General features: G+C 24.6%; 1 protein-coding gene across 4 annotated transcripts; it reads left to right on the top strand.

Moving 5' to 3' along the window:
* The first annotated feature begins 721 nt into the window (after positions 1-721).
* LOC108552796 (protein phosphatase 1B) lies at positions 722-11,582 on the top strand. 4 transcript variants are annotated; one of them, XM_017907464.1, is made up of 6 exons: positions 722-898; positions 1,461-2,387; positions 2,974-3,091; positions 5,388-5,499; positions 5,769-5,823; positions 11,351-11,582. In XM_017907464.1, exons 2-6 carry the CDS (start codon positions 1,575-1,577, stop codon positions 11,366-11,368), a joined length of 1,116 nt encoding a protein of 371 aa, XP_017762953.1. In that variant the 5' UTR covers positions 722-898; positions 1,461-1,574; the 3' UTR covers positions 11,369-11,582. The 4 variants fall into 4 exon arrangements, with proteins under 4 accessions (XP_017762953.1, XP_017762950.1, XP_017762952.1 ...); XM_017907461.1 differs by lacking the exon at positions 11,351-11,582 and having other exon boundaries at positions 5,769-5,856; XM_017907463.1 differs by lacking the exon at positions 11,351-11,582 and having other exon boundaries at positions 722-925; positions 5,769-5,856.
* Positions 11,583-12,529: the final 947 nt, after the last annotated feature.

Here is a 12,529-nt window from a genome sequence, read left to right as displayed (position 1 = left end):
AGTTATAAAAAATGCATATTATCCAGTAATATGTCTTTTTTTGTTTCACACGTAATATGATAACAGATTAAAATGCTGCTGTTGCCCGCCATTTTTATTAGTGAAATATAAAATTTCACATATATATATATTTATAATATTTTATGAACACAATATCTAATATATCGTTTATAAATAAAAATACATATGATTATAGAATAAAAGAATTAAATAAATTCAAATAAATGATTAATGTGAAAACAATGATTACATAAAAACAATTATCAAAACACAGTTATTTGCGGGAAAACAATCATTTTTAAAACTCACCTATAGTAAAATTCATTGTATGCATTAATAAAATAATCAATATGATTTTGAAATAACTTTTTATTCATCAAATGTTCAACATTATAATGAAATAAAAAAGAAATTGTTAAAATGTACGTATTTCAAAAAATAAGCATATATACTTACGATATTTCGAAATTTAAACGAGCTGCGTTTACTGACTATAGCAATATTGATAAACGCAGTAATCAGTCACAGTACAATTTATCATCGACAAAAACTTCATGTTTTTGTTTATATGCTTGTTAGTGAGAGTTAATGCCAGTATCGCGCGCGAGTTAATTTTACTTCGGGATCCTGTATGATTGCCCAGGCTTGAGCGGAAATCGTGGGTTTTTGATTGGCGGATTATGACGCCACGAAGCATGCTATTAATAACCGACGCATGCGCAGAAAATTACCTAGTGTATATCCGTCATTCATGCAAGTCGATTTCGTTGGGTCTGTGTGTTGAGCCTAGCAAAAGAACATGGTGATAGTGATATGAAACAAGTCTATTAGCAATACCACGCTCTACACATATATACTTTCGCGAAGTAACGATGATATTTGGTCACAATCTCCCTACGTAAGTTTCGCGAACATGCAGACTGAGGTATAAACTATTTTAGTTGCAAAATTTGGCACTGCCAAATAGTTTCCCATTAGAATCTGATACAGCTTACGCTCGTAAGATTTTCCATTCCTATATTCAATTAATTTACAGCATTGACGGAGTTATTCTAATAATTATATAGTGAACGTAATTTCATGTAATTCGAATGTTTCCATTTACGTAAACGTTACCGTGTTTCGTTTGAGATATTTGTTTGTTCAGATTATCTTGTACGTTACGTTCGGTATTAGGAAAATGTGTTTTAATTATCGTTTTTCCTGGTTTAAATTAAAATTATAACTGTAACCCAAAATAATTTTGTAACAAAGTGGAGTTACAAAATGATAATCGAAAAGAAACTTTTAAGTAATACTATAGAACATGCACACAAATACATACATAAGTTAAACGTGATATTGTTATTTTGCTTTTCATTTAAATTTGAATGTAGAAACTATTTTTATTATTATATCCAATCTTAGTCTTGTATTAAGAAATGAAGATTTTTTTACCTTTTCTATTCTTGTAATTTTAGGTAAAACTCAAAAAAGTGTCATTTGAATGATCAGTTAAAAGATGCTGATCAAATAATATCTAAAAAAAGAAAACAAATTAATCAAGCTGACACAGCAAATACTAAATAAATACTATGGGGGCACTTTTGGACACTCCAAAAACAGATAAATATAATGAACATGGTGCTGGCAATGGACTACATTATGGTGTTGCCAGCATGCAAGGTTGGAGGATGGAAATGGAAGATGCTCATAGAGCAATAACAGGTTTAAAAGGTGGTCTCTCAGATTGGAGTTACTTTGCAGTATTTGATGGTCATGCTGGACCATTAGTATCAGCTCATAGTGCAGAACACTTGTTAGAATGTATAATGCAAACAGAGGAGTTTAAAGCAGAAGATGTTACCAAAGGAATTCATTCTGGCTTTCTTCGACTTGACGATGAAATGAGAGAATTACCAGAAATGAGTTCTGGTACAGAAAGATCTGGTTCTACAGCTGTTTGTGCATTTATATCCCCCAGAAATATATATATTGCTAACTGTGGTGATTCTCGAGCTGTACTTTGTCGAGCAGGAGATCCAGTTTTTTCAACTCGAGATCACAAACCTGTTTTACCTGCTGAAAAAGAAAGAATTCAAAATGCTGGTGGTAGTGTAATGATACAAAGAGTTAATGGAGCTTTAGCTGTGTCTCGTGCATTGGGAGATTATGAGTACAAAAATTTGAAAGATCGAGGCCCTTGTGAACAGTTAGTGTCTCCAGAACCAGAAATATTTGTTCGAGATAGAGACGATGAACACGATGAATTTCTAGTTTTAGCATGTGATGGTATTTGGGATGTAATGAACAACGAAGATCTATGTAATTTTATACATTCAAGGCTGCTGCTTACAGATGACCTAGAAGCAGTTACGAACCAGGTTATAGACACCTGTCTGTATAAGGTAATGATGTCTAAAGCTTTTTATATATATTTTATAATGAACTACTTGCCACTAAAGGTGTGTCGGTATATTTTTGATATTTTAAATACTTCAGTGTTAGAAATATTGATAAGTTTTTATAGTCTATCATTTGTCTCAAAACTTAATCTATAATTTATTTTTAATATTCAATGATATTAAATATTAATTAAAGAAATGACTTTAAATAAATGGCTGTTAATGTAATTAAATCAACATGTTCGATAATTCATTCTAATAAAAATTTTCAGCTACTATTACCATAGTAATATATATCATTAAATTTTAAGCTTTAGATAACATCCTATTTTTATTTCTTGTGTTACTAATTTTGTTTGTGTTTCTTTTATGTACTTGTTAAATAGGTACAAAAATATATATATGATTACTAATATATTTTTATATATTAAACATTTTATACATTATTTTGTTAATACTACTCATATGCTTGATTGAAATTAAAGTTATACAAAATACTCAGTATATTAAATAAAGTTTTAGTTTTTATTAAAATGCAAATGACATATGCTTTTAAATTTATTTTTTACAAATACTTTCTTTGTTGCAGGGCAGCAGAGATAACATGAGTATAGTTTTGGTCACATTTCCTGCTGCTCCAAAACCAAATCCAGAAGCACAGAAAAAAGAAGCTGAGCTGGAAATGGCAATTGAAAGGAGAATCAAAGGTTCATTAACATTTCCATATTCACATCAATTATATTCTCTCTGCTGTTGCATTAATTCAAAATCACAATATCACACACATACTTGACGTTCTAGTAGCTCTCAAATGGAGAGCAATACATAATATCATTATCTAATAATGAAATTTTAGTACAATTCAAAATACAATCATTATAGAGATATAACATTTATAAGTACAAAAATCAAATTCGTATTTCCTCCAAGATTAATACTCAAATCTTAATTTTCAATTTCCTTTAAAGATATATAAGTATCTTATTTCATATATATAGAACATATTGACATAAAATGACGTTAGTTATTAATGTACAAGCAATTATTTCTATAAATGTCAATGTCTGAATATGAAGATATACTGTCAGAGTTCTTATTTGACAAATTATTATTTCCTATAATATATGAAAATATTTTTAATGCATAGATTATGAATTATATACTATTTATTGACAAAAATATTTTTCTAGTAAATGTCACATATTTTCTCTTATATCTCTCTAATTTTTTTGAGAGGTATGCGCATATGTGTGTGTATATATGTATATAGATATTGTGTGTGTGCGTGTGTCTTTGTGTGTGTGTGTGTATATATATATATGTGTGTGTGTATATATACATATATATGTATAAATATGCACACATTTATATATTTATATACATACATGTTTCCATTAAGAAATATTAAAAATTTATTCTTATCCAATGGATGTATTTTCTTACTACATGACTTATGTCTTTAAATAATTAAGTACAATACTATTGTTTACAAATTTAATATATATATAGTTACTGAATATAATTCAACAGGCAAAGTTATTTAAAAAATCTACTATAGATAATTATATAAATTGTGTGCAATACCACTAAAGTAATGAACAAATTATTTAATCATTGACATTCTATGATTAATCATATTTGTGCAATATAAAAAAACTCTTTCAAGGAGAGAATTAATATCATCCAAGTAAAAGATTGAAGTTTACTTTTACAAAAGTTTGTTTCAATTTTCTTCATTTTCAGCATTCATACATCATTTAAATGTATAGATGTAGTCAAAACTTACATGTTTCACAAATACTTTCCACCTAATATTAATTCTAATTTTCTTAATATTCAGTTGTTAACTTGTGCAATTGTATTTCATTGTATTTTTGTCAATTTTGAAATATTTTTTATAACATATGATAAATATCAGTTATTTGTTAAAACTATAAAAATTTGTGTAGAATAGATTAGTGGAATGTTTTTTGTGAATTCAAATTATTTAAAAGATTTGTAAGACCAAAAAACATTAATATAACTTCTGTTTCAGTGTTTATTAAAATATTGTTATAGCACATAGTATGTACATTTTTTAAACATGTTATTAATATTGTGCTATCAGTATAAAATTTATTACAGTATTATACTAGAGTATTAATGATTGCGTTTCTTACTTAATCTGTTAAACAGATAGTAAGAGCATAAGTATATTGGTAGTTATTTATATATAATGTTAGTCTTCTCTACTGTCAAATTGTATTAATTGTTTCTCCTTTAATTAAACTCTTTTAACACCAATCATTATTTTTACTTAAAAATGCATTCCACCCTTGGAGTTGGTATTCTTTTAAACTCTTTTGTAAGTAATATTTTTATTCAAAAGTTGTTTGTTCCTCTTTTCAAACATATTTAAGTGGTATCACAGGTAGGTGAACATTTTCTTATGAAAGTTTAGAAATATTTTACCTACTGTATTTTTATTTCTTTAATAATGCATTTCTTATGGAGGAACATTGCAACAAACATATATATCTCTATGTGTATATATATATGTGTGTATGTTACATAAGATTATACAATTCCAATGGTGGATGAATTTAAAAAGGTAGTTAAAAACATATTTATCTATACATAAACTTAGATACCATTGTATCTACTTAAGACCGGACTCTGTTTCCAGGATTTCCATAAGAAATGTAACAAAGCACTAACTTTTCCAGTCCTAAGTAGATGCATGTATTTGTAGTCATTTTATTATGTGTTTATTTTTTATTTTAATAATAATTTATTATAAGATGTTAAAGATATAAATAATTGAAATTTTTAAGAACATGTATCAAATACTACAAAATGCATTTGTTTTATTAAATGATATTGATCAAATGATTTCTGCACAAATATGATAGTACATGCACAATGTATTCTAATAATGGTAGATAATATTTATGAAACAAATAATATGTAATTTATAAATAATCTTAATGAATTGAAAAATTATAATTTTTATTGTATTTATAGAAATAGTTGCTGAGCAAAAGAACGAAAATGAATTTGATTTTCTGAATCTGCTACAACGTCTTATGGACCAAGAATTTCCCAATCTTCCTCCTGGTGGTGGACTCTCAGCTAAGTATGTATATTTGTAAATTCTTATATTTTTATTTCAACATAATAAAATTACGTTGGGGTTAGTGTTTCTAAGATCAAAAAAGAGAAAAAAATATTTGGCCTAGTTTCAAAAATTAAATTTCTCTTCTAATATTTATTATACTAATGTTTAATATTAATTATATAATTGAATGGAATTATTTATAAAGTGGATGCAGGATACATTTTTACTAAAATATTAGTATATATTAATTCAAACTGTAACTGAAATAAAAATTTCTTTCTTTTTAGACAACCTTTCATTGAACAAGTGTTTCGAGAAGTATGTCCCAGCCTAGCGGATAGTGTAAGTCTTGGATATGATTTCTGTTCGATATAACTAACCTTTGACTTTTTTGTATACTGCATCAAATGTACAACTGTAATCATTAGACATGTTCCATAATCATATAACGATGCAGATGCTATCGGAAATACCTTTATTTTACTGATCTCTTCTAATGTAAAAAGAGATTCATTTTTAACTTGCAAAAGAAGTACACTGGTATATTATAAAGTAAATCTTACCTAAACTAAATCTGCCACAAAACATGTGCAGATCTTACATTCTTGCAGTGCGTTATTGTTGGTAAAAATAAATTAGAGTTTAAAACTACATTAAAAAATCCTGAACTATTATACATTCACCCATTCAAAAAGATAAGTACACAATTCATTTTTCAAATTTTTAAATAATTTGATATGTTCAATGATGATAGAAAATTTAATTTTGCTTTTTGAATTATTTATTTACAAAGATATTGAAAACGTTTAAGTATCTATTTCATAATATTTAATAATTATTATTACGAAAACATTTTTCTCTTCTCAGTTAATATACTTAAAGTACAATTAAAATAACATAAAAGTAACTAATAATATCCAAAAAGTTAAAAAATTTATATCATATTGTTACTTCTTCCTTTTTCTTTTTTTTTTCTCCCCCTTTTTTCTTTTTCTTTTTTTTTATTTTCTTTAAATATATTGTGGTTTGTAAACTGGTTAAAAAATGTCAATATTCTGCAACATTTAACACGTTTTGTGCCAAACCGATTTTTGGATATTTTCTGTTCAGGCCGCGTGGGACGTATATGCCTCACACTGTTATGATTAATAGTTTTGCCTCTGACGTATGCCTTACAATATTTATAATAGTGAAAAAGATATAATTAGCAAAAAAAGGGTGTAGAGTTTAAGATGCATTAGACAACAAAGCAATAAATGATGTCTATACATGACGTTATAACAAAATAAAAAGAATTCTTCGTTTTACAATGAGAATTCAAACGGCCTGAACGGAAAGTTCAGCGTGGGGCGTATACGCCCCACGCGGCACGAAACGTGTTGAGCAATGAAAAATATTTCTTGATATATTTCAATACATAATTTGAAAGAACTCAAAAAATGAACTCAAAGTACATCCTACAGCTAATTCTGATCAATATTGGTATTGGTGGTTTTCATAATTATCACTATCTATTGTTGGATTTTATAAATTCTTCATCCAAGGAGTAAAAAATGTTTATATTACAGTTATAAGCAGAGGATTTAAAAGTATTCTACCGAGAATATGTGCAAATACTTATATTCTATGAAAAACTAGATAATGTGAAAATTACCATTAAGATAGTAAAACTTAAATTATTGTCTCAAGTTAATCAACTTTTGTATTTGTCATTTAATCTGTATGAAGTTTTTAAAATAAAAGAGATATATTTTTTAATATTTTTAAATAGTAATTTTCTCCTAAAGTACTATCACCTTTTATAGGTTTAAATTATTTCACAAATCTAGTTTTTCATTAAAATTGAAACTTGGTAGAGTATTTATATCATATCCTCTTGCTATGTTGATAAAAACTGCATAATATTACTATAAACGATTATATATTTTTGTAGCTCTAGAGAACTTGCGCTCAGAATAATTACTTCTTAGGTCAGTTTTTCATGCTCTTCCTTAATAAGTTTTAAGTATATTTATATAGCTGTTCAGTCTATATTTCGAGAGGTCTCAAATTTTGTCATATGCTAGAAGAGTAGAAAAACTGATCGTTTAGTTTTAGAAATATCAATACTATGTATATACATAAAAATTATGTCCAGGAAATTGTGTATCAATATTTTATTTAGATCATTTTAAAAATCAAGCAGTAGGAATGTAGTAAGGAGGCCTTGATTTTAGTTTCTTAAGACAAAAATTGTATTTATTACATTTGTTTGTATTTAAATTATTTATATAATTGACTTTGAAATCAAATTATTTAATTAATAAATTTAATTACATTTGGAATTCTATAATTGAATAAAAACAATGTTGAAAGAAATTAATATTAAATGTTAAGTAACTTATAAGTAAAAAGAGGATATAAAAATTATTACGATGCAGTTTCAGTATCCATCATAAAATCATAATGAAGGACAAGTAAGTATAGTACTTAATATACATTACCAGAATAGCACATTATTGATTTCTGAAGACATTAAATATATTTGTACACAGAGACTTAACTGGTAAATGTAACCACATATATCAGGTAATCATATATTTATTCTTTTATCTTGTTATGTGATTAATTTTGTACCTACAAAAATTTATATAACATAGAAACTATTTGTCAAGGCCATCCTCATACATATAAATTTAGCATACGTATACCAAAGTATATATTACCGTTCCTGGTTAAAAAAAGGTCCTGGAATTAACTAAAGTTAACAGTCTATTATCGTTTTAAAGTAATATATTAAAATAAATAACAAATCCCTTGCATAGAGTTATTATCCTCCTCTATTTTTACTAATATGAAGTATGGAGTGTATAAAAGTAGTAATATATTTCATTGATATCCTAAACCATTTACTTTATAGGTTTTGCTCAGATATTAATTTTCTTTTTATATATTTTTGGAAATGTTAATTATTCATTACAAATTTATGATAAAATATCGAAAATATGCAATTTTGTTCGCCTGTAAATACTCCAAAATAAAAATTACAAGGTAGTTAGATAACATCTAATTAAACTATCAAGGCTTAGGTATTACATATTCATACTTCTGAAATATGTTTATAATTAAAATTAAAAACACAAACGCAAAATCTTTATTATCATCAAAATTCCTGTGTACTTTTAATTAAAAACTAAACTATTTTATCTTGATACATGCAGTTATAAGTTTACTACTAATCTTTTATTGAATATTATATATTCAAGTACTAGTAATAAAAAACATAATAGTATACTCGTGGTAATGGTAATAATGGTTATAAAAATAAATCCAAAGTGCATTTTTAATATGAGTTTCTACTATTTTTCTTTTATATATAGTCCTATTCTGTATTCTCTATTTTGGGTATAATTCCTACTAATTTCATAAATTTGTAAGATTTGAACATCATTGCTAACTGTTATCTATTTGTTGTTAATCAATAAATTTATTTTATATTCTGTACTTAAAATACTGTAGATATTAGTATTACACAGAATATGGCTATCAGTTAACAGAAATGATAGAAAATACATATATTTATGAATTTAAAAAAGTAGTGGCTCTTTGTTTTTTGGTTTGTATATACTTATTGTAATCTTTCTTTGTGTGTTTCTTGAATCTTATTTTCAAAGGATTTCATGGAATGTGCTTGCATAATAATTTTACTTAATGACATAGTAATATTTACATTGTTTGCTTTTAAAAAATTAGCATTTCATAAACATTACATGGTATACAAAACAAACAGAAGCAAAATTTTTTTATTGAATATACTTAAATTGTGTTTTTTCCCATAACTGTAAATTCATTAACTGTAAATTGATTTATATGTAATATTCTAAATTACACAATACTTATTATCTTAAATATAAAATTCAAAATTTTTTATTAAAATGAGAACAATTCTTTTCTTTAATTTTTTAGATTGATTTCTTTATTATTATTGTTAAATAATTTTTTCATGTCCGATTTTTATTCTCCAGATCAAATTTGAACAATACTCAAGTCCTTTCCTGCAGTTCAAGTTGAATTCTCCAATTACAGATCTCAATAATAACTGTTAGTATTTCAATATAATTACAAATACTGCATAATTTATTTTACCAGATAAAAAACACAATTGCAAAAATAAAAGATCTTATTATTTTAATATTATATCTGAAAATATGTTAATATATATAATATTTGCTTTCTGTATTCTAATTTCAATATCTGCCAATAATGTTTGTGTAAATTAATAGTATACTTGTCTACACTTAAAAATATAAAATTTCTACATCTTGTATAATTTTTTCTTTTCTTAAAGGGAAATGCTCTTACTGTTCACATATATTTATGTATATGTAAATAAAGACAATCCTTCCCTCATTTTTCTCTACTAATAAAATTCTTCTTAATTTTTACAGTGTAGTACTTAATGCATCATAAAATAATTTTGGAATGTGACATGCTTGATATTGTGTAAAATTATCTATTTCAATTGCAAATGTGTCAAGATCTTAATTGTTGAATTTATTCATTTATTACATTATAGTAATATTATTTTATTTGTTATTGAAATGTTATAATTATATTAATATACCTTTAATATTACATATACATTTGCATAATTATATATGAGTGTGTATAAATATGTAAATGTAAATAGTATATACCTAGAATTAGAACAATTAAGATCTTGGAATGAAAATGTATTTTATACTGAAAATTTTAATATTTTGAATTCATCATAAGAAAAAATACAACTTTGTGTGTAATTCCATCATACATAGATTTATTGATATGATATTATTTATCTACGTTATTGTATATAATATACATAATTAAACACATATTTAATGAGTAAATTGTTATTTTGATAAGTGTGTGTGTTTTGCGAATGTTTACTTTTATTATCTTGCAAAATGTCTTATGAATTTTTAAGTAATTAACACATTCTACCATTATTTGCATTTTACAGCTTTTGATATTAAAAAAAGAATTTTTTAGTTTATTTATCATTTATTGCTATGTATATCTTAGATTGCTTTTTTTATTACAACAAACTTGAGTTTGGAAATTTTATTAGACATTGGAATGTATTCAGCATACTAATTCAAATAATTTTGTTATTTTAAACTAATAATAAAATGTTTTATATATAGTAGTAGTAAATTTTCTTAAGTCTTTTGATTGTTTTGAACACATTTTCTATCTCATAATTTTTAAAAATTAATATATTAATTTCAAAATGTAATATTTTCACAAATTAAATAAATAAAAAATTGGATGAACAATTTTTATTATTTGAACAATTAATATTGTAAAATAAGTGTATAATATATCAGATATAAACTTATAATTAACTAAGAAAAGATATACAGAAAAATATTTCATAGATACTTAAGGTCAATTTTTAATCAGTTTAAAATATAAATTAATTTCGAGAGATAAAAAAGTATTATTTAACATAATTTATTTCAATATTTGCCATACTTTCTAATAGATCAAGGTAATCATCTTTGTTTACATTTAATGTCTTACTAGTGTAAGTATGTAACGTATTTTATATCTTTAATTGGTGTCATCAATAGTTATTTTTTGCTATAGTATTAAGATAGACTATTTAGATTAGTCAGCAATTAATATTGTTAGGATAAAACGTCTGAAAATTGTTTATTCTAGGATTAATAATTTACAATTTTATATTTTTTAAAATAATAATATGAGACAAATAATATTCTACAGAGAAATACTAAGAAAAATTATTGCTTTTTTATTTTTTTATGTGTTAATAATAAGTATTTTAATGTAAGTCTAAAATATATGTACATAAAAATTAAAATACTATATGATGATATGCTTACAGAATTCTCATGCCAGTTAGTGTACACAATATGTATACAATTTGATACATGTGATATACAATAAACTGGCGAATCCAAAAATCATGAAAATGAGATACCAAGCAATAAGAACCACTGAGGAGTGCTTCATGAAGAGAGACTGTGGAATGGTAAACGAATGATGTTACAGGCATATTTAATTTCTGGTTAAATAATTTTGGGAGTTGCATTGTAATACTAAATTAAATTACAAAATTTATTGTACAAAGCATTTTAATTTTTAAGTAAAGATAAAAAATCTGATCAAGTTCTCTATAGCAATATATTATAGGTTTTTACTTTGAACATATAGTTAATGTTGTATATTATTATTCTTCTACTCAATAAATATTTATCATTTATATTTTCTTGATTTTCTATTATTTATGTAGTCCAAAAGTATATAAATTTGTACTTAAAACCCTGTATTGTATATTCCATATTCACAGTTAATTAATATTAAATTATAAAATGCACAACAATTGATAAGAAACAAATTATAATATATTTGTGATATCACAATAAAACTTTCTTTAGATAAAACATAGCCATTTTATATAATATATAAATTTTATATTATTAAGTTATGTTTACATTGCTTGTTGTGTTAATGAAAAATATTTTTTTTTAATTTTACTTGAAAAATATCTTATTACGACCTAAATTTGCATTTTTTTTTTAATTGAAGCACAAACTATGATGTGCTATCGAAATTTTTCAATTACTTGTGTTTATCAAATAACATTTACAAATTTGTGCTAATTTGTTTACAAATTTCAATGCATACTTAACATTGTATATAAGTATTTAATCATAATTTCAAAAAATAATTTTACTTGTATAATTTATAAAATACTATAATTTTTGAAAAATCGAACACGCATAATGTTACTTACATATAACTATACATTGTAACTATACTTATTCGTATAATAGATAATTTTACATTCCATTGTATTTGAAATTTAACAATTACGAAGTTAATTGATTCTATCGTTTTAAAATATTTCATACATAAAAGGATAATACTACACAAAGGAATTGCGTTATTACTAATTATTAATAAATTGATATTAAAATTAACTGTTTATAAAGAAATTATACTATTCATTTTTCTGCTACATAATCAGATAAAATCAAACATTACATATATACACGTTAAT

Source organism: Eufriesea mexicana, unplaced genomic scaffold (genome assembly GCF_001483705.2).
Source record: "Eufriesea mexicana isolate 0111107269 unplaced genomic scaffold, ASM148370v2 scaffold8090, whole genome shotgun sequence".
Taxonomy (NCBI): Eukaryota; Metazoa; Arthropoda; class Insecta; order Hymenoptera; family Apidae; genus Eufriesea; species Eufriesea mexicana.
Note: the sequence above shows the minus strand (reverse complement) of the source record. Positions and strands in the feature narration are given on the sequence as shown.